This window comes from Rhinatrema bivittatum, chromosome 4 (assembly GCF_901001135.1).
Source record: "Rhinatrema bivittatum chromosome 4, aRhiBiv1.1, whole genome shotgun sequence".
Classification (NCBI taxonomy): domain Eukaryota; kingdom Metazoa; phylum Chordata; class Amphibia; order Gymnophiona; family Rhinatrematidae; genus Rhinatrema; species Rhinatrema bivittatum.
The window spans coordinates 360,745,588-360,769,056 of record NC_042618.1 but is presented as its reverse complement, the minus strand read 5'-3'; the positions used below and the strand labels follow the sequence as shown (position 1 = coordinate 360,769,056).

Genomic DNA, 23,469 nt, shown 5'->3' with positions numbered 1-23,469 from the left:
ACAATCTCTGGGCCCCTGGACTGTTGTGGAGAGGGAGATAGAATTAAAGAGTAGCCATGTGATCCTACGTGACCCTGCCATTCAGGCTCAATTACAGAGTCCCACCCCCAACCCTTCCACCTTATTAAAATATTAAGGTTAATAAGGTTTTAATAACTATTATTAAAGGTTAATAGTTATTAAAATAAGGTGAAAGGGTTGGGGGTGGGACTCTGTAGTTGAGCTGCCCCCGTCAGTCCACCCTCCTGAGCTCCCAGGACTCACCAAAATGTCCCTGGTGATCCAGTGAGGGCCCAAGAGTAACCTCCTGTTCCCAGGCTTGGTGGCTGCCATTATTTGAAATGGTGTGGGCCACCCTTAGCCCCTATCATGTGATGGGGGCTGCAGGTGCCATTAGGTAGCCCCCGTCACATGATAAGGTCAATGAGTAGTGAGCACAATTTTTCAAAATGGTGTCGGCTAGCTCTTTGCCCCTAACATGTGACAGAGGTTTCCCAATGGCACTGGTAGCCACTACTACATGATAGGGGCAAAGGGCAACCCACTCCATTTTGAATAATGGCAGCTGCTGGGCCCGGAAGTGGGGGATCATTCCTGGGCCTCCATTAGACCACCAGAGACATTTTGGTGAATCCTGGGGCTCAGGAGGGTAGGCTAGGGTAGGCAAGGGATGGTCAGATGGGGTGGGGGTGGGTGTGAATAAAGGGGATGTGTTGGGGGTCAGGTCCTGTTAAATGTTTTTTTAAATAAGGAAATGAAAACAAAATAAAATGATATGGGGGGACACAAAATGGCACACTGCCGAAACAATAGGGTAGATGAAACTAATTATTTTTTTTTGTGTACATCTCTATTTCCTGATAGAAACTGAGAACCTATGACTGAATTCCCTGATTCAGAGGATCTTTTAACAAAGTTATAAAATGCAATTTTCCAATATGTTTTAGAAAAGGGAGAACTCATAAAATGCACTAGATATTATGATAAGGAAATTCAATTCATGATACTGTATTTCTAAAAATCCACAATGACAAAAATACCAATGTTCAGTGCAAAGCTTGTTGTTATTGATAGATATCCTAAAATACTTAGCAAAGTAAAGACCTGTAAAGAAATGTAAAGTATGGCATGCAGAAATACATACATAATAATAAGGTACAGTAGCTGAATGTATGCATATAAGTGAGCATTAGAAAGGGCAGTGAACTCCAGCCTTGAGTGACTGCTAGGTGAATTGGCATCTCTGTAGATCTGAGGCATTAAGAATACACACTCACGCCCAGCTGCAGCAGCTGATGTGCTGGTAGGAGAGGAAAGAGCATTGGATAACGATACGTGACTAGGGCTAGAAATATTGGTTACATCCTGGTTCTGGCTTGTGATGGAGGACTGTCTCCTCAGCGGTCCCTGAAAGGAAGTGCCACTCTTGAAAGTATTGACTACTTCGATCTGCAACGGAGGAAAGAACGAGACAAGTTGCTTAGGGAATGGACAGAACGGCACAATCGACAGGAGCAATAACAAAACACACAACAGGTCACCTCAGTATTGCAACCAGTGTTCCCATTTGCACAATCCTCTTAAATCAAAAACCTGTTAAAAAAAAGGTGTAGAACAAATTGTAGTGGTTCTGTTTTCAAAATTAAATAAAGCAAATGCTAACAGATATGCAAATCTTTTTTGATATGTGATCATTGTAATTAATACAGTATATACAAATGGGCAGTTATCATAGCTATTTTACACCAAATTAAAAATATTTCGGTACAATAAACATAATATATGCTTAAACAAAACATTTCTCAATTTTGTACTATAAATGTCTTATTTTGAGTTATCAATCAGGACTTTCTCATTTTGTGTCTATGGAGCAACTATGGGGAAAGTCAATAACTTCCTATTATATATCTTTCTGCTAAAAAAAAATTTCAATTACGCTAAGTACCTCAACTGTCTAGGGATTTTCATTCAGTAATCAATTGTTCATGGCTCTCAGTACCCTACAGCCCAAGTATATTGTAAGCATCAAAATTCAGTTAATAGTCTCCTATGCTTCCCAACCCATTACTTGATTACATGAAGTCACCTTGGACATAGGGAGAGTAATTGTCAAAGGGACTTCCTCAGATACAATACTTCTTTATCCGCAGAAATGGCCCTTTAGAAAACTGTGTGACAAATATGTGCCTATAATTAGGCACATAGACATAGGATAACTTTAAAAGAATTCAGTGCAGCAGCATATACATGCATATATGGCTGCCCAAGCATCTATGATAGTATGTTATAACCCACACATATCATATATGCACATTGTATAAACTACATGTATCTCCCCCTCGCAACAGATGCGAGTATGTATGCTTAGGTGCAAATAAATTCCATGCATTGAAAGTGAGTATTTCAATGCATTGAATGTGTGTACTTATCTTTTTTTAAAATATATACACTCAGGGGCGGATTTTAAGAGCCCTGCTCGCCTAAATCCGCCCAAATCCGGGCGGATTTAGGCGAGCAGGGCCCTGCGCGCCGGTGAGCCTATTTTACATAGGCTCACCGGCGCGCGCAGACCCCGGGACTCGCGTAAGTCCCGGGGTTCTCCGAGGGGGGCATGTCGGGGGCGGGCCCGAACCGCGCGGCGTTTAGGGGGCGTGCCGGGAGCGTTTCGGGGGCGGACCCGGAGGCGTGGTTACGGCCCGGGGCAGCCCGGGGGCGTGGCCGCGCCCTCCGGACCCGCCCCCAGGTCACATCCCGGCGCGCAGGAGGCCCTCTGACGTGCGGGGATTTACGCCTCCCGGAGGGAGGCGTAAATCCCCCGACAAAGGTAAGGGGGGGGCTTAGACAGGGCCGGGCGGGTGGGTTAGGTAGGGGAAGGGAGGGGAAGGTGAGGGGAGGGCAAAAGGAAGTTCCCTCCGAGGCCGCTCCGATTTCGGAGCGGCCTCGGAGGGAATGGGAGTAGGCTGCGCGGCTCGGTGCGCGCCGGCTATACAGAATTGATAGCCTTGCGCGCGCCGATCCAGGATTTTAGTGGATACGCGCGGCTCCGCGCGTATCTACTAAAATCCAGCGTACTTTTGCTTGCGCCTGATGCGCCAGCAAAAGTAGGCCTATTCGCATAGTTTGAAAATCTACCCCATATGTTTTATGTATGAAAATAAAGTAGGATTTGCATAAAAGCTGATTTAAAACATGTGCTTGTAACTGAAATTAACAGTTTGCCAATTACTCCATTAGTTCAACCAGTCCTTCTTCAAGACATTGAGACCCTCCTGGTTCTAGGGATGTGCATTTGTTTTAAACAAATGTGCAAAACGCAATAAGTAAGGGTAATTCGTTTCATTTGAGGGTTCCCAAAACAAATTTGAAGTTCCCTTGAATGAAATGAACCTTAAGAATGCATCAGACCTGGGCCCATGCCTGAGGCTGGGGCTTCGCCAAACTCATAGGCTGAGGCCCAAAGCAGGGTTCATGGTCTCGCCAAGCACCATGCCAGGGTTCTGGCCTAGGCTGAGGTCCAGGCATTGGGACCTGACCTCTAGGCTGGGCTCCAGCATCAGGTCTGGGCTGCAGCCAAAGAGTTGGCCTTGTGTAGGCCGAGGCTGAGATTGTGGTGACCTAGCGTGCCCTTGGCCTACTTAAGACCGAGGCTTTGGCCTGGGCCTAGGCCTTGCAGGCAGATCCCCACCGGATCGGGTAAGTGGGGCAGGGGGATCCTGGCCCCTGTATTTTTCACTGTGGGAGTGATGGTGGTGGGAACGGGAGGCCTTAGGAGGCACAGTTTTCTTTTTTTGGTTCATTTTTGTATGTGCATACTTTACATTTTGCACACATATGTGTGTGCAAAATGTAAAGTATGCACATACTTTACATTTTATATAATACGATTTGCATGAGTAGAGACTATTTACACACGTATATGCTAATTTTTCTATAATTAACTCTTTGAAAATTACCTCCCTGGAATAATCATGTATATGTGTGCACTTCTCTGGATAAGTCTTTTTATGGTATAAATGGTCTTTTATGGTCTTTTTATGGTATAAATCCACCCTCTAACCCTCCTTTTAAATCCACCAATTTTTGGATCCTCTGTTTCCTTCATCCCCGCGTCCTCCCTCTGCCTGTCCTCCCCTTGCACTCTAGCCCAATTTAATTCGATGCATTCATCTGTTAGTTAACTTTTAATGTTAATTTCAATGGCTTTTTGCAAGGCATCTGTATAAGATGAATACTTCAATTACCATGTTATTTTAATGTTCTTATATGTTCTTCGTTCTATGTAATGCTCTCAGGCAAGTTTAATTGTTTCAATGTAAACCAATTTGATTTGTATCCAATGCAAGAAGATCGGTATATAAAAAACCAAAAATAAATAAATAAATAAATAAATAAATAAGTCTAGCTAGCTAAGCTTAGACCTGCTTTATGGGGCGTATAAACTTAAACATACATTTATATGCCTAACTCCGAATATCGGTAGTTAGGCATATAAGGTATGGGGCGGATTTTAAATGCCCTGCGCGCATAAATCCGGCCGGATTTACGCGTGCAGGGCCCTCGCACGCCGGCGTGCCTATTTTGCATAGGCTGCCGGCGCGCGCAGAGCCCCAGGATGCACGTAAGTCCTGGGGCTTCGTAAAAGGGGCGGGGAGGGGGCGTGTCGGGGACGTTCCCGAAATGACGCGGCGTTTCGGGGGCGTGACGCGGCATTTCAGGGGCGGGCCCGGGGGCGTGGCGCCAGCCCCGGGGCGTGGTCGAGGCCTCCGGACCAGCCCCCGGGACGGATGATGGCGCGCCAGCAGCCCGCTGGCGCGTGCAGATTTATGTCTGCTTTTAGCAGGCCTATATCGTGCAACAGAGGTAAGGGGGGGGGTTAGATAGGGCCAGGGGGGTGGGTTAGGGAGGGGAAGGGAGGGGAAGGTGGGGGGAGGGTGAAGGAAAGTTCCCTCCGAAGCCGCTCCGAAATCGAAGCGGCCTCGGAGGGAACAGGCAGCGCGCGCTGGGCTCGGCGCGCGCAGGTTGCACAAATGTGCACCCCCTTGCGCGCGCCAACCCCGGATTTTATAAGATATGCGTGGCTACGCGCGTATCTTATAAAATCCAGCGTACTTTTGTTCGCGCCTGGTGCGCGAACAAACGTACGCGATCGCGCAAATTTTTAAAATCTACTCCTATTTGTCTAACTCGTTCCGCCCTGATCATCCCAATGCTTGCCCACTTTTTTTGTGCGTACATTTTAACCCTATAAGGGTCTTGTATAGCTAAGCAGCAGTTGCTGAACGTAGGTGCATATTCAGCAGTTGCTACTTAGCCATATAATTCCCGCTGATCCGGCTAAACTTTGAATATTGACCTCAAGATGTTTAGGGAGCAATTTTCACAGGTAAACATGAGTTTTACACACAGAAAATATGCCTTTGTAAACTGCCCCTCAAGGTGGGGAAAGAGGTGGGTTTAGGTGGCACCCTAAAGTACGGGTAAGGATTTCATTTTGAAAACGCCTTGCGCTCCTTACCTCATGTACTTTGCATCTGCAATAAATGCATAGTAAAGACTCTTTACAGCAGTGGCAGCCTTTGAAAATTAGCTTGCCAGTGGATATAAACACTGCAGAAAGCATGAAAATTGCATTCTTATTTAACAGCAGTACTTTATATACATATCTATCAACATATATAGATATATATGTATATTCAAAAAACAAAATATGAACACTCATGACAGCTTTAAACACAAATCATGTATAGCAAATTATAACTTAAATAACTCAAAGTTTAGCATGAAAAACTTTTTATTGTATCACAAAAAATAAAACTAAAAAGATTACAGTATATCCCAAATATGTAGATCACAAATCACAAATAGAAATATTTTTGTATTGAGGATTGTTTAAGGACTATTGTCCTTTCTATTTGTGATTTGTGATCTAACACAGTTGTCCCTAACCCTGTCCTGGGTGCCCATCAGCCAGTTGGGTTTTCAGGAGATCCACAATGAATTTGCATGAGAGAAAATTTGCATGCACTGCCTCCACAACATGCACATTTTCTCTCATGCATATTCATTGTGGATATTCTGAAAACACGACTGGCTGGTGGGCTCCCGGGACAGGTTTGGGGACCACTGATCTAACATATTAGGGATATATTGTAATCTTTTTAGTTCTATTTTTTTGTATTAAACTTTGAGCTATTTATGTTATAATTTGCTATTCATGATTTGTGTTTAAAGCTGCCATGAGTGTTCATGTTTTGTTTTTTGAATATTTTTTCTGGACACTTTATTAGATTGACTGCCTGATTTTTTTTTTCAATATATAGTTTAGTCATTTTCAAACTTGATACATAATGCAGTATAAGGAAAATACTTGACTTATTTTAACATTGCTATTTTAACACAGCAAACATGAATTCTACTCGAAGGGACAATTTGAGCATATCATTTGAAATGTAGAGGTGGATCCTATCCCCCCCAACCCCCCCTCCCAAAAAAAAAAAAAAAGAACAACCTACCAGTACGGTCAGCTAATACAAACCTGTCCTGTTACTCTATTGATTATTGCTACTTAGAGTATGATTGCTATCGTTTGGTACTGAAGACCAATTCTGCACTGCAGAATACCAGGGTAGGTGGGTTATGCTGGACTGACTGGTTCGTCTGTGCTAGTTAATTTTTTCTTGCATACATTTAATGGCAATAGAAATATGAACAATATTGTGTAGCTCATGAATATACAGAGATAATAAAATTAATCATACAAGTCGTATTGCTTGTTATTTTTATGGGTTCAACATATACAGAATATACACCAGTGCACAGCATTAAAAAAACCACACTGTCAATTTCTAAGGGTAATCTGTGGTCCCCACATTGCTCTTCTTGGAGCAATCTGCAAGTCTGCAAAGAAATATGTAGCATTTTAATGGAGAATAATAGGAGCAATCTGGCATTACATGTTATGGACACAATGAGACTTTCAGTTATTTCTGGTACAATACTTGCAGCTAACTGCCACTAAGTATTGCATAAGAGGATATTTCAGAAACGTTTTCAGCAGTACATTGAAAATGTGCAGTGCAATTATAATATTTCTTTTTGTTGGCTATTATGACGTTGTTTACTGTAATGTAATGCTGGTTTTACTCATGCCTTCCAGCAGGGCAAACCAGCAAAAATAACAGTATACTTCATAAAAAATATTTTGCTTAATTACCTGTGAAATCCATACTATAAAATGTATTGCCATAAAAGTACATTCAGCACACATATTGGCATCAAACAGCATATTCTCTGCAATCTTTTACTTATCTCAACATAAGCATCTGCTTAGTAGAGTTAATTTTCTCTAGGTATACTGGTTTTAGCACATCTGGAACTGAGAGTGAAACATGATCCCAGTATTTGTTAAATCCAATCAAAAGAAAATGTGACTCACCACAGCAAGCATGAACAAATTCCAATAACCAATCACAGATAAAAGACAGCAACAAAAGCAGCATGGGTGTACAGTAGGAACATGTACAAAACTATTCTTGCATAATCAATGTTTTCTATAAAAAAAAAAAATGCAAAAATTCCTATCTAAAGAAAATGAGAATGCAATCCAATACAGTCTGAGCAATGATGACATCATGTAGCATTCAGGGCCTGTTTAGGTTTCAGGCAAAATTGGGGAAGGAAAGAAAATTGCAATGAGACTGCAAGTCAATGTGTTTGCATAATTTTGAAATTGTGCTTCTTTTATCCATGGATTTAACTTCCTATAACTTCAGGAAACTGAAACAAAATTCGCAGAAACAAATGTGCAAGCAAAAATTTCTTCAAAAAGTAGCCATAAGACTTGAGCTTCAGTGCTAAAATTAGGAATTGCGTAAATGTTGCACAGTGTTTTTTTTTTACCAAAGATTATGCTTGCATAATTAATATTTTCCCTTACGTACTGGTAGGCAATTCTTAGAATCAGAATTCTCAGCCTGACTCAAGATAATAAATGCGGGCACAGGAATATGTGGTAGAAAAAAACTTCCATTCAATCAGTCTATCCAATTTAGGGCTGGATTCATCATTCTTTGCAGAGTGATGAATCCAACGAAAAAAGGTGGCGAAGGAGCGAAGGGTGGGGGGGGGGGGGGGGGGCAGGCCTGCGAATGGTTGCAGCCTTTCACACAAATAGCACCATCGTAAAAGGTGGTGCTATTCGCTGTGCTACTGCCGGAGATAATGTCCCTTACATTATCGTCGGCAGTGGTGCCGCGGCCAACTCCTCCCCCTCCCCGCCATGACTCCTCCCCTCCCTGTCCCGAATCCTCCCCTCCAGCTTATTTGCTTCCTATCGCTGAAATGGCCCTTTTCGTGTGCCATAGGGGTTTATCGCGTTTATCGCATTTAAAAAATAACCCCCTTAGACCCTTACTGATCTTTCACTAGATGTGACTTTGCCTAAGGTATCTGCATAATCCAATGATGAATAAACATAGGGTAATAATAAAACTTCATTCATGGATTCTCGCATGGCAGACATATTGTTTCCCTTAAAGCCTAACTTAAATTATTGAGAGCTATGCTGAATTAAGTGGAAGCCTGAATCTTGAGTCCAATATTTTAGAAGTTCTCATTATTGTTCTACCATTCTTCCTCCTTTTCAACTCTGTAGATGCCTTTTCTTTCCTTGGGTGCTAGGGAATGACTGGAGGCAGTTGTGATTTCTATGGAGTTTTTAATTGAAATCCAACTTTCAGAGAAAAATGTGAGAGCATACAAATGTTTCCTGTCTACACAACACAGATACTTTTGGTTATCATCTTGTGAAATTTTCATTTTCTAAAAGGACTTTGTAATACTTCTGGAGGAGGAGAAAAAAAAACTATGAAACCTTGGCACTTTAATAATTAGTACCATGATATTTTGTCATTCAGATTTGCTAGAATTTCATTTCCATGCCTGTGGCGATGTTGCTCATGAAAGTAACAATAAACTGATATGACATTTTAAAAAAACCCTATTATTTCACTTTTAGCAACATATATTTCCAATAGTGTAGCGCACCTAGGATGAGGTATCATAAGGGGGAGGAGAGGGGGAAGAAACTATTACCAAAATCCCAAGAGATACAGCACCTGCGAATGTAATCAAGTTGGGTTATCATTTAACTTTCTGTAACACTATTAGAAATACAAAGAAAGGTATATTCATAAAGAAAGAGAGAATCATTCAATAATGTAACACTGTTCATAACCCCTACCATTCAACCTCATCTACCGGTCAACTGAAAGACAATACATTTTTTACTGTCTCTGCTGCTGAATAGTAAACTTTTGCAATGACTCCATCCATTTGTAAAGGAGAATGCCAATGATGATGCATTGTATAGTATTAGAGGAACCAGACTGTTAATGACTGGGCAACATTTATAAAATGAGCGTTGCAATGGACACAGATAGAGGCCCCATTTTCAAAAGAGAGACCAGTGAAATTTACCCAAACCACCAGGTTCAGCATGTCCTATAGCTCAGTTCAGATTTTTAAACTGACATATATATTCTAAACACAGGGGATCCATGTGCAGGCAAAAGTTAAATGAATGAATCTATATGGCTGATTCTAACTTTGTAATATAAAGAATATGTTTAAGGCTGAGGGGACATGGTTCCACCCTGCTGCCATTAACATGGTGTGGGGGTGGGCATTCAACCCCAGAACCCTCTAGTTTGTATGGCTGGGGGTGGTTGTTATGCATGAAAGGGTTGTGAAAGAAGGGCATGTTTCTGGCCTCCTCCCTACCTTCCTCTACCCACTACATCACCTCCCCTGCTCCATCCTCATGGGTGTTTTGAGTCAAGCTGTTTTGCAAGCATGGGTGTTGATAGGCACGGGTTGTGCAATGTTTAAAAAATAAACTGTGGCCTTTGTTAGTCCATTATAGGTGTTTAGTGTGCTTTGCAAAGGAGATGGGGAGGAATGTCGGGAGAATCTCACCTGCTCATGTTAGTCAATGGGGAATATCTTTAAAAAGTTTGAGTTGAGATAGAATGCATTCTATGCTTCCTAGTATCTATCAGTCTAGCCCCTAGATGCATCATTCTGCTATATTATAGAAGAATGATGAGGCATTAAAAAAAAGGGGTGGGGGGGGAGGGTGATAGTGGGCAGCTTGCCACATCGCGGTGGTGCAGTTTCGCCCACTGTGGTGCAGCCGTGCCACACACTATTGTCCCCATAGTGCCACAGGAAAAGGTGTAGTTATTTCCCGCGGTGCTGCCGGCAATAATGTTAAAACATTATCACCCACAGCGCTGCCGGGACATAACTCTGCCCAAACCCTGCCCACACTCCTCCCCTTCCCCTAATTAGAATAATACCGCTGCGATGCAGCCGGTATCGCGTATGGTAGGGCCTTGTCTCACGCGATAAGGCTTTACTGTATGTGATACCGGCACATCGCAGAATAAAGAATGACCCTGTTTATTAGCAACTGATGCAGAAATCATCTTTGCTTAAAAAGTGAGGCAAACAAAGCTTTAAGGTTAACAGTATTGAAATGCAAATATTTCTTTAATAAGCTATCTAAGGAGAACGTCCAATTAAAGGGATTAATAATGTGCTCTGATATTGTCAACTATTAAAAATGCTCAACTGAGTACACAGAAGTCAGATATATTATATACTTTAAAAAATAGGCATATAAAGCAAATAATAATATTATTAGCAAATCAGCAATATATCTTTTCAACATGAATTTGCAGTATGATTCTTCCAGGCCTGGGTAAGTTATTGGAAGGAGTATTTTGCTCAAACAGCAGTTTTATACAGTATATGCAAGAAAGCAAAATATTATAATTGATTCCCTCCCACACACCATGAACATCTTTGCTAATTTGAAACTTATTTTCAGAAGCCCTTGAAATACAGGACTTATAACTCTTTGAAACAGAAGGAAAAGTCATCAGGATTGGTCCCTCATTTAATATTGCTGTTAAAGTTAGCATACACATGATACATGTAATAAGTGGGTGAATTGAGCACACTTTCTAAATAAATGATTCTATTATTTTGTGCTACTTCTTTCTCAAAATCCAATATGTATACATTTGGACTACATAATCCAAAGTGCAATTACTAATTAATTGCTTTACATATCAAGAAAAATGTTATGTGCAGCCATATAGGCATAATAATTTTAATGTAACTGAAGCTATTTTGTGCATAACATTTAAGGAACTCAAATTTTGGGGGGAAATTCTTTATATATCAAGATAACTTCAATTTACAATACCTTGCATCTATTAGTTTATGGTAATGCTTGTGTTGCAGGCAAGGAACATGCATTAAGATTCCTAATTTTAGAAAACTTTATTTTTTAGCAGTTGGAAATGTAAATGATTAATTTTATGATATAATTTTGAATGTATCAGCATTTTTCTTACACTGTACTTCTCTTAACGGTGGAAAAAGCAGAATTACAATATTGAGAGTACATTGTGATAGGAATGAACATAAGAGCGAAAATGCCCTTCTGGGTCAGACCTAGGTTCATCAAACCTAGCATCATATCTCTAATAGAGACCAGTCTGGGTCACAAATACTCATCAGATCCCCATGAGTTGATCTGTTTCTAGTGTCTCACTCCCAGCGAAAAGCATTTCTTTTCCCCCAAGACTACCTGGATAAGTATTTGCCTTCAGGAATTTATCCAATCCTCTTTTGAACCCCACTATGGCCTGGATTTTCTAAAATCGCAGGGCTTTGTGAATCGCGTGGTAATGGGGGGGCGAAGCAGGGGGTGGGCCTGCGAAAGCTGGCAGCGATTGCACCACCGCGGTGTTATCGCTGCCGGCTTTCGCACCCAATAGCGCCATCGTGAAAGGTGGTGCTATTGGGTGCGCTACTGGCAGCGATAAGGGGTCTTACCTTATCGCTGCCAGCGAAGTTTCTGCAGTGTTTGCCCCGACTCCTCCTCTTCCGATACCGCCCTGACTCAACCCCAATCTAGCTATCACATGCGAAAAGGGATAGGGTTAGAAAATAACCCCCTATGTTAGCTGCCTTGGCCATGCCCTTTGGCAATAGATTCCATAGCTTGATTGTGCGCGCTGAGTGAAAAAAACTTCCTGCAATGTTTTAAATCTGCCTGTTGCTAGTTTCATGGTGTATCACCTAGTCCGTGTTGCTTGAAAGAGTAAATAATGAAAAATAATTCCACTGCCATTTTATGAAAAAACAAGATATATTGCCAGTTAAGGAAGTGAAAAATATTTTTTGCCTTATCTGATTATGTATTTATTGTTCTGTGTGTTTTATTGTATATTTTTGTTGTAATCTGCATTGATTCTCTGCGAATTGCAGACAAAAAATAAATAAATATATAGGCCCACTAATATGCTTTATTTTGCTGAATATTTTTGTCTAAAAATCAGGAAAGCATCCATGGAGGGCCATTGCATTATTCACCTAGTACTCACAGTCTTTCCTGTATTGGACAAAAAGGCCCCTAAATGGGCTAATATTTGAATTTATATTGTATATCTTTTAAGAAACTACCAATCTATCTAATTAAATCTATCAGGGTTTTTTTTTTGTAATCAAAGCTAGAAAAGGTACAAGAGTGAAAATACTCTCTTATATGCTATATTTGATGTAGTCATAATACTGTTGGATTTACAGAGGATTTATCACATTTCAAGGAGAAGGTTTGTCCTTCTTCCTTTAACATACCTGAGTTTGGATTCTATTGAGCCCTCGGAACCAAAGAATTTGTCCACGTCGAAGCTCTCTCTCTGCATGATCAATTTCTTCAACATCCTCATTCAAGTCTTCTTCAGCGGTCTCCTCCTTTTGTGTGAGATGTCCAGCTCCTTTTAAAAACTTTAGTCTGCTTGTTGGGATGGTTGCGATAACCTGTAAAATGTATTGCATAACGTGATCAAAATTGATAAAGCATTTCACTTTATCTATGAACTATACTGCAGTTGCCTGCTACTGAAAAGTTGGTCTACTTTATGAATCTCATTTGGAAAACACTGTAACTAGTTCAATTCCATTGGTTATTAGGTTTAATTTTGATTAACTGAATCTTGGCATAGTCTTCAACCAGAACTGGGCCTGGTACAATAAAATTAGTTCAGGGATAGGTAAGTGAAGTACTAGTAATTTCACTGTGATTGCAACTTAACTGTTTATACCATGGGCTAGCATTTGTTTGAATCACAATACCAGCTACAACTTCTATTGAATATTGGATTATTTAATTTAAAAAAACTATAGGAGGGCATTTTCAAAACCATTTCTGCAGCTAAAACAGATTTAGATGCAGAAATGGGCTCTTTGAACATTGCTCACCCTGAATGTGGGTAAAATTACATGCATTGTTCTACATAGAAACATGGTGGCAGAAAAAGACCATATGGCTCATCCAAGCTGCATAATTTTACCCACATTGTTTGGAGGCATTCTCACAGATCGGGTTAAGTTCAGGGAGGCAATAGCTTCCATATTTTTGGATTTTCAAAAGCATGTATGCCCGGGATGTCTTATGGAGGAGCCAAGCCAGTAAGTAGTTTGGAAAGTGGAGAGTTTACATGAATGATTTGAGACCTCTTAGGGCTGGTAAGTATTATGGCAGATCAGACACAGCATTTCAGTGTGGGGGAGGCTATCAAAGCCAGTGGCAGTGATGATGGAAGCTCTTTGTAACATTATCAATATGGAACAGTCCCCGTCCAATAGAACTGACATAGAGGCAACTCCTACAATACAAAACCATGTCAGCATCCGTGGAGGACCCTGAAAGACCATGGTGGGAGACTAGATAAATTGAAATAACAGGCTGCAGGCTTGCAGGCCTAAAATGTTACTCAAATAAGGGACAAAGAAGCTGTAGATCTGGTGAGTTGGGGAAAGGGGATGAAGGAATGATTCCAATGCTGCTGTCTCCTCCCCCCCCCCCCTTGTCCTTGTGGGGATCTGAATCATGCAGGGGGTGAGTGACCTCTGGTTGATCTGTTCCCCATGGAATTTTGGGCTGGTGTCTGTTGTTGGTGCTCCTCTTAACCTATTATGTTCCAACTTTTTTAAGAGGCTGTCCTCTAAATAGGACACTGGGACAATAGGTTAAGCTATTTATTTTCAAATTCTTACTGACTGTATCCCCAATACAAAAAAGTCTGGTGTGTTTTACAATAATAACATGCATAATAAATCAAACAATCAAATAAAACAGATAAAACCAAAATAAAAACATATATACAGATTACACATAACAAGACATAACATTAGATTACACATAAAATTAGACACTCCAACAATATCAAACATCCCCAACAAATGACTATCAATATCCTACTTCGGTAATATATCCATAAGTTCACCATAAAAAACCCCTTACTTACATGAAAATCATATCCTATCAATTTTAAGAAAAAAGATATCTTCATTTTTTTTTACAAAAAACAAGATAATTATTTTTCTGATTGAACATCCAGTGGTAACTGATTCCACAGTATAGGGGCTGCAACTGAAAATGCTCTAGATCTTAACAGGACATGGCCCATAACTTTAAATGAAAGGCCCAATAACAGCTGCCCTTCACTGGATCTTAGCTGGCATGCAGATATTTAAGTCCCAGATATTTAAGTCCCAGAACCCATAAGGCAAGGAAGTTTAAATCTGAATTTTAAACTGAATGTATGTCTTGAAAGGTAAAGTTTATAAAGCACAGGAGAACATCCTGACACCACCCTTGCAGCTACATTCTGGACTACTTTCTAGGGGCATGAGTTCCCCCCCCCAACCTTTCTTTCATTCCTCCCTTTCCAGGTTCATCTCCTGTCCTCCCTCCCCTTTTTTGGTTACATTTATTTTACCTTGTAGTATTGTCACAGTGGCAGATGACCCAAGCCCTGGTTAACTCCGATGTATAAAACTGGTTAGGTTCATATGTTGAGCAATTGGAATTATTGTTTGTGTATATGGACAGCAGGGATCTGTTACCCAAGTCATCAACTATACTGTGGGACCTCTCCTGTTTTGTGGAAAGGAGATCTTGATGCACGGAGGTGTTCTACCTTAGAAGCTGGGTTGGCTGTTGACAGCGTACTGCTGGGACAAGGTAGTAGGTCACCCTAAGGCTAATGAGGGAAGTAAGTTTCAGGGGAGTTTCGTTGATATTGTATATTCAGCTCAAGTTGTGTTCATCTCTATGAGGACAATAAACTGTGGTCTTGTTTAAATCCAAAATGTTGTGGGTTTTGTTTTGTTTTTTTTTTTTTTTTGGGGGGGGGGGGCAGCATGGGAGGGAAGTTAAGAAATTCCCATGTTCCTATGTTACTTATTTTAGATACCTTGATCAAATTTCTCATTCTCATAACTTGTACTTTTTAAGAGAGGGCTCCAAAAGATTTCAACTAGAAGTGCTTAAGTTATTGTTGGGGGTTAAGCTAATTTTTTAGTTCACTTGAGTCTTGTCCTTTATGGATTGTCAGAGTTTCTAAATATCTTTTTGCACCTAACTTAAATTAATGAATTTAGCCAACAGAATCAATTGTGCCTGATCTGTTGAAAAAGCCTATAGTAAGGCCAGTAATTAAGAAAGGTATGGTTACAGTCATTTAGCCATCTTGCTATTGACTGATTTGTAATTTACCCTATTTGAGTAAATTGTTAGACAAATATGTCTTGTGGCAATTTATAGATTTTCTGGAATATAATAATTAACTGGATGAGTTTTACAGTGGATTCCAGAAAGGTTTTAGTAGGAGACCGTACCACTTTCCATGCAAAATACTGAATTAAAGGATTTAGAAGCTATTCGGGTCTCCTTATTTTGACTGAGATCTCCTCAGCCTTTGAGCCATTATCACATTTTATATTTCTTGATAGACTAGCTCAGCTAGGGACTAAAAATGTAGTCCATTCATAGTTTCAGTCATTTTTAGCAGATAGATGTCAGCAAGTGAGGGTTGGTAATTCTGTTTCTAGATGGCCTTGTGTCTGCAGATCGGCCACATGGGCTCCCCATCTGAGGTTGGAAGCATCAGTAGTGAGAGTTATTTGAGAGTCTGGAACCTGGAAGGGCAAGCCTTGGAGGAGATTGATCTGATTTTTCCACCAGGCTAGATACTGATGGAGTGAGTTGGTTACGTGGACAATGGTCGACAGGGGCTGAATGCTTTGAGTCCATTGAGACCTTAGAGTCCACTGCATGACTCTCATGGCCAAACAGGCCATTGGTGTGACCTGAACTGAGGACACCATGTGTCCCAGGAGGATGAGAAAGTGTTGTGCAGTCGCAGAGTGCTGAGACTGCAGCTGGTGTGCAAGAGATACGAGAGTGAGAGCTTGCTGTCGAGGCAGAAAAGCCTTTGCCTGCAAGGTGTCCAAGTCTGCCCCAATGAACGACAAGATTTGAGACGGGACTAAGTAGGATTTGTTGTAGTTGACAAGAAATCCTAATGAAATTAGAGTGTGTAAGGTTAGATTGAGGGGCGACAGAGCAGCTTGCTGAGTGGAAGCCCTGATTAACCAGTCGTCTAGATAGGGGTAGACGTGAACACCTTGGGTCCTGAGGAAGGCTGCAACTACTACGAGGCATTTTGTGAAGACTCATGGCACAGATGCTAGGCCGAATGGAAGCACTCAGTATTGATAGTACTTGGGGCCTATTAGAGACCTCAGGTATTTGCGATGAGATGGAGTTATCGCAATATGAGTGTATGCGTCCTGGAGGTCCAGAGAGCAGAGCCAATCTCCTCTTTGTAGAAGAGGAAGAAGCGAGCCTAAGGTTACTATCTTGAACTTCTCTCGCTGGAGGTACTTGTTGAGGGCCCGTAGGTCCAGAATAGGACGAACGCCTTCCGATTTTTTGGGGATTAGAAAGTACCAGGAATAGAATCCTAGGCCATGCTGAGAGTAGGGCATGGGTTCTATTGCCTTGGACTGGAGAAGGAGGGAGACCTCTTGATCCAGAAGGATGGAGTGATTGGATGTTCTCCATGCCGGTAGAGGTGGGGAGTCCGGTGGCACAGAGAGAAAGTTTAGATGGTAACCCTGAGCAATTATCGCCAGTACCCATTGATCTGAGGTGATTGAGTGCCATATGTTGTGGAAGTGGCACAATCGACCTCCCACTGGTATGTGAGGCAGTGGAATCTGGCTGATGCTCTCTAGGTGGAAATCAAAAACCTGAAGCAGGCCCTGGTTGAGGAGCTGCGTGTGGTTTTTGTTTACATGTTTGACGAGACTCTACTTTTTGAAAAGGTCTCGTGGCACGGGATCTGGTTGGTGGTGGGTAGGATGTCTTCGGGCAGAAGAATGACTTTTTAGAGTCCTTTCTGAAAGGCTGTTTAGAAGAATAGTCAGAAGGCATCAGAGAGAGCTGTCTTAGGGCCTCATGCTGGTCCTTAAGTTCTGCCACTGTCCATTGAATCTGTTTGCCAAACAGATTATCTCCTACACAAGGCAGGTCGGATAACCTGTCTTGTACCTCAGGGCGAAGGTCAGAAGACTTGAGCCAGGCCCACCTTCTTACCAAAATAGCAGCTGCAGATACCCTAGTAACAGTATCAAAGATATCATAAGATGATCTGATCTCATGCTTGCCTGCCTCAAACCCTTTGTTTACTAGGGTTTGGAGCTGATCTTGAAATTGCTGAGGCAGGGAGTCCATCAAGTCTCGTATCTGCTTAAAAAAGACCCTATTATATTGGGTTATATAGAGCTGATAAGCGGCAATTCAGGAGATGAGCATTGATCCTTGGAAGACTTAGCGACCAATGGCATCTAGAAACTTCTGTTCCTTGCCAGGGGGAAAAGAATGTGAGGCTTTGATCTTTGCTCTCTTCTGTGCAGATTCTACCACTAAAGATTGGTGATCCAATTGTGGTTTCTGAAAGCCCGGAGCTGACTGCACCAAATAGGTAGTGTCAGCTTTTCTGTGGACTGGAGCAATGGAGCCAGGATGTTCCCAGTTCTTCTTCAGGAGATCCAGAAGAACCTGGTGGATAGGGATAGAGGTTATTACCTTGGGAGCATCCAGGTATTGGAGCAACTCCATCATCTGATGCCTATCATCCTGTTCAGTCTGTAATTGGAAGGGAACCAATTCAGACATTTCCTTCACAAAATTTATAAAGGAAAGGTCCTCTGGAGGAGAATGCTTTCTACTTTCAGTGGGTGAAGGTGGTGAAGGCAAATCATCGGTGTCTGGTGACGAATCATCAGTCCAGGTATCATAGGGATTAGTACCTGCCCCTCTAGGGTGTAGAGGGGGACAGGATGATGGGATACCTGAAGGTCCTGGGCTAGGCTCCGAAGGAATTGAAGGAATAATTGGAGGTACCGATGAAGGCATCAAAGGCACTGGCGCAGGCATTGAGGGCATCGATGGATGGCTCAGTGGCGCCGATGGGTGTATCGGCACCGATGGTTGGATCGGTGGCGATGGACATATCGGCATCGATGGCTGAGGCAGAACTCCCGAAGGAGGGATGCGAAACGGTGTTTCTCCTCCCGATGACAGAGTGAGTGGGGAGGGCACCGGCGCCATCGGTGACCCAGGGTCCATCAGTGGAAAAGCGGCTATGAGCACTTCCATCCTGGAAAGCAGCGGTGCCAATGCTGCCGGAATCGAGTCGGTGATCGGTTCTGCAGTCAGTACCAGTGTCGGTGCCGGAGGAACCTGGAGTCATTGCATCACCTTGTCGATGACCTCCTGAACCTTCCAGTCCAGTCCTTCTCGGAGACCTGGAGCAAGCAGCCCCGGCTCTGGAACAGAAGAAGGAGGCAGAGGCATAGCCGGAGGGACCACGGATAAAGGCGGAGTCGCGGCTCCCAATGCCCTATTGGGGGAGGGTTGCCTCGGTGACCCGGTCACTGAAAAGGTCGGTGCCTTTTCTGGACGGGGTTTCTTCGACAGCGGCTTGGACGATGGTGAGGTCGATGATTTTGCTCCCTTGATGGTCCAAGACTTTCTATGCCGGTGGCGATGTTTGTCTCTACGATCCCCTCAGTCCTGAAGGAGAGTAGAGGGTGTCAAAGGCCGAGATGTCGTCGATGCCAGACGGTCACCAGCCGGTGGATGATGATGGCGTGAAGTTGACAGTGCCTGTTCTGACGATGTCGATGCAATGGACGGAGTCAGGGTTTGAACACGGAAGAGAAGTTCCTTTTGGTGTCATTAGGGCACATTTGGTGCAGGTCAAGACATCGTGCTCTCGTCCAAGACACATTACACAGACTTTATAGGGGTCTGTGATGAACATGGTGCAATTACAGTCCGGGCACCGAAGGTACCCCGACGCCATGGCCATGTAAAAAAATTGAGCCGCGGTACGGTCAACGGCCAGTAGGCCGCAAGGGCCAAACTCGATGGAAATCGATGGAAAAATGGATAAAAACTTACCGGAGTACCGCGGCTTGAAAAAATTAGAGGAGGGACCCCTGTGGGGCAAATTAACTTTTAGTAATTCCGTGAGGAAAATTCCTATCAGGAATCTCTGTAGAGCTCCTTAACTGGGAGGCTACTGCTGCACGGAAAAAAGAAGACTGAAGTGGGACCCCTGCTGGCTGCAGGGTTAGTGCCATGCTGGGCATGCCCAGTAGGGGCCAGTCGAAGTTCTGGAAACTTGGACAGAAGTTTTCCGTGCTTGGGCTCCATCCTGTGATGTCACCCATATGTGAGGACTACCATCCTGCTTGTCCTGTGAGAAAGGCAGTTATTAAATATTATTTAAAGACTTAAGTGCAGATTTTAAATGCCCGGCGCGTGTAAATCCCAGCCTTTACGCACGTGGTCGGGCCTTATACGTGCCGGGCGAATCTTCCAAGAGGCCCGGCCACGTGTGTAAAGGCCGGGACATGCTCAAGTGCAGGACCTCTTGGAAGGGGCGGGCCGGAGGGCGTGTTTTGGGTGGGGAGGGGTAGGGCAGTCCTGGAGCCTCACGAGCTGGCCGGCTGGCCGGCTGCCGGCAAGCGCAAGTTAATTCAGGTCGGGCCCTGAAGTAACTTGAAAAATAAAAGGTAAAAACATTTAAAATTGTTTTTAGAGGAGGAGAGGGGAAGGGGAAGGGAGGTTAGAGGGTAGGAAAGTTCCCTTCCAGTCCGCCCTAAATTGGAGCGGACTGGGAGGGAAATGGGAAAGGCCCCGAAGCGTCACCATGCGAAAATCGCAAAAATGTTCCCCCCTTGTGCACACCACCCCTGATTTTGTAACATGTTTGCACCAGCGCACGCATGGTATAAAATCACGCATCAATGTGTGTGCGCCGGGTAGCACACGCACATGGACACAAGCGCGTATTTTTTAAAAATCTACCCAAAAAAGAGGAGGGAAGAAAAGAAGAAAGGCTGTAGTGGTCGCAGAAGCTGTAAAAAACAACCTTATCCACATAACTTTTGCTGGCTGAATTAACCCTGCAGTGATACAGAGCCTGATATTCAGCAGGCAGATAGCTAGATAAGTAGGTATCTAGAGGCCACAGAATATCCGGTTATATTCAGCCTCTAGATAGCCGTAAAAGTGAGTTATCCAGTTATCTTTTAGCCGGTCAATATGTGGGTGGGCAATGGGCAGATCGGGGTGGCACTACTTAGCTAGATAAGTTGCCTGACTAGGTGGCAATCTTCCGCCTTAGATGGATAACTTATCCACCTGTTAGACCTGCTCAATAGCTATGTCTATCTGGCTAACTTAGATAAACAGAAAACTTTTAAATGTTGATCCCATAGTGTCCCAGTCTAAAGAATGATGGTTTAACTTTGATAGTAATTTCTGTTTTTGAACATGTACACTGAAGTGAGTTGTTGTTGCCTGGCAGTGTGGCGGCAGGAGCAGCTAACTACATCAGTCCATGACTCCATGTAACTATATTACCCCATGAAAAACATCCTGAAGAACTAAATATATGCTTGTATTTAAAGTAGTTGCTGTCAGCAGCGCACGTAAACAGAAGGGGACGCATAGGGACAGTAACTTTCAAATTGGCATGTGGGCGTACACTGGTGCACATCTGACGGCCCACGCCTATTTTATAACATATGCGTGAATGTTATAAAATAACCTGGCCACGCTCACATGTGAGCCAAATTTTAAGTGTAAATCGGGGGATTTTAAAAGGGCCATGTGCTGATGCAATTTCCAGTTTTACTAGTTTATCCCCAGTTTTCCCAGTTAAGAGACAGGTCCTCCAAACCCCTCCAAGTTTAGCAGCCTTCACTTCCCCCAGTTAGCCCCATTTCTTAAAACCCCACAGATCTGCCTATTTTCCTTTATTTTTTTATATGTCATCGATAGCATGACAGGGAGGCTTGGCTCACTCCAGATTGTGTAATTATTTATGTGCATATCTCAGGTTCATGTCCTGAAACGCCCATGCCCTGCCCAGGCCACACCCACGGCCCACCCTTTTTTGAAACCTTCTGGGATGTGCAAACTCCGGTAGATACGTTTGTATCTCAGCAGCTTTTAAAATCTGCTCGGCGCGTGTGAGCCCAACATATTTGCACATCCCCTAATTAATGCACGTGCCGGGCTTTTAAAATTCACCTTTAAAAGTAACACTTTGCCAGTAACATGTAGGTTATAAAAGGTTTGGGCCTCTCCTCATTTACTTCCCATTTTCAAGATCCTTGGGGGAATATGAAACTTACCCTACCTTAAGAAATCTGCAGCCGAGATGTGGAATTTGTTATGGTTAAAAAAAAATGTTAAGGAATCGAGGGCTTGAGCAGATCTAGCAAGAGTTTTGTACCAATCTGTGCGTATGCAGAAACATTTCATAAATCAGGTGTCATGTGTTCAGAGAAACACATTTTTGAGATGAGACTACAGGGTGCTTGTATGGCAAGATGGACACTGAGGAAATTAATGAGTAGATATACTTTCTAATCAAAGTCTTATGTGGAATGCCTGCGATAAAAATGAACTGTATTACATGAATAATTGATCAAAACCATTACACATTACATGGAGAAATAAAGTGAATTTATGTACATTGTATTGGACAGTTTATGTTATCTGTGACAGAAACATGACAATTTTTGGTCACTCTGACTGCAATACCTTTTTTGTCATGCAACACATACATAAGGTAAACCAATAAAATAGCCTGGTGCACAAATTTCATACCTAAAAATGTGAGCATTCACCAAACCAATCTGCCAGTGTTTCCTGAGGTCCCACCCCCCATTTATTAATGTGGATCCCATTAACATAAGAAATAAGATAATTAATCTTTTGCAGCTCATCCAATCAGGCATTAGATCTTTTCAAATCATTAGATGATGCTTACCTGGCCCCATACAAGTTCTCCTAATCCTATAAATATACACCACATCCATTGATCAAGCTGAAGTGGAGAACAGCTAAAAGGCTTCCCACCAAACTGTACAATTACTATCTGAAAAATTAAATAAGAAAAAAGCATATTCCATATATTCTTAAAAAAAACACTATTAAATATTGAGGTCAATATTCAAAGGGATTAGTATGGATAATTTTCGAGATAACAGGCTAATCCAGAGATGTGAAAATTTCTGCACTCCTGGCTACATTTTGTCTGGCCAGAATTTCACCAGATAAAAAGAGGCAGTGATGGGGGCAGTTTCAGGGCCGGCAAGCATTGATATTCAGCACTAGCCTGCTAAAGTTACCAGGGTGACTTTACTCAAGTGAATTTAGCCAGGTCTATTCAGTGGATATCCACTGGATATCTGGGTAAAGTTACTTCAGTAACGTTACCTGGGTAATGTTCCTGCTCACTGACCAGCTGAATGTTGACCTCATAGTTCTGTGTTTTCCTTCTCATGGTCATTCATTACTCTGAGTGACAAAGTCTGGACAGCTATGCCAGAACACACAATGACTGATTGTTCATAAAAAGAATGCCACAATGAAAAAAAAGCATGCTCGGAAGAATTTACAGGGAAATTTTCAAATTCCATTTGCCTGGGTAAATACAAATCCTCCAAGGTAAAAGGACTCTGAACATTTTCTAGCTAAAAATACCCATGGGCTTCCACATCACGCATACATTTAGCTGGGTTAAGGGGAGGCATTGGGTGGGATTAGGTAATAGTGCAGGTGCTTTGCATTTATAAATCTTTGTCTGCCATTTTCCAGTTAAATTAAGCCCACATAAAAAGCAGATGCAAAGTCCACAGGTCAGTTATGTGCAATTTTCAATGGGAAAGTATATGCAAAATTTCCCTTTGAAAATCTGTACAAAGTCAACTGGTGTAAAATACATATTTATTTATTTATGTATTTACTGGCTTTATATTCATATTGAGAAATTACTACTTACCTGATAATTTCCTTTTCTCTAATGAAGACAGGTTAATCTCCGACCAGTGGGTTATGCACGGTACATATACCGTGACAAAGCTGATGTCACGGTATATGTACCCCTGCTCTGACATCAATCCACCAGTATTCTCTGCAAAAGTCAACTGTGGACATACTAACAATACTTGATTATA

At 42.4% G+C, this 23,469-nt stretch overlaps 1 protein-coding gene across 1 annotated transcript in view; it reads right to left on the bottom strand.

The window, feature by feature from the left end:
- The window catches only part of ATP2B2 (ATPase plasma membrane Ca2+ transporting 2), a 1,801,891-nt gene that overhangs the window by 15,199 nt on the left and 1,763,223 nt on the right, over positions 1–23,469 (bottom strand). Inside the window, exons 24-26 of the mRNA XM_029600768.1 lie at positions 22,281–22,388; positions 12,712–12,894; positions 1,363–1,449 (exon numbers count right to left, since the gene is read on the bottom strand). Coding sequence (XP_029456628.1) covers positions 1,363–1,449; positions 12,712–12,894; positions 22,281–22,388 — 378 coding nt within the window. The remainder of the gene's footprint in view (positions 1–1,362; positions 1,450–12,711; positions 12,895–22,280; positions 22,389–23,469) is intronic.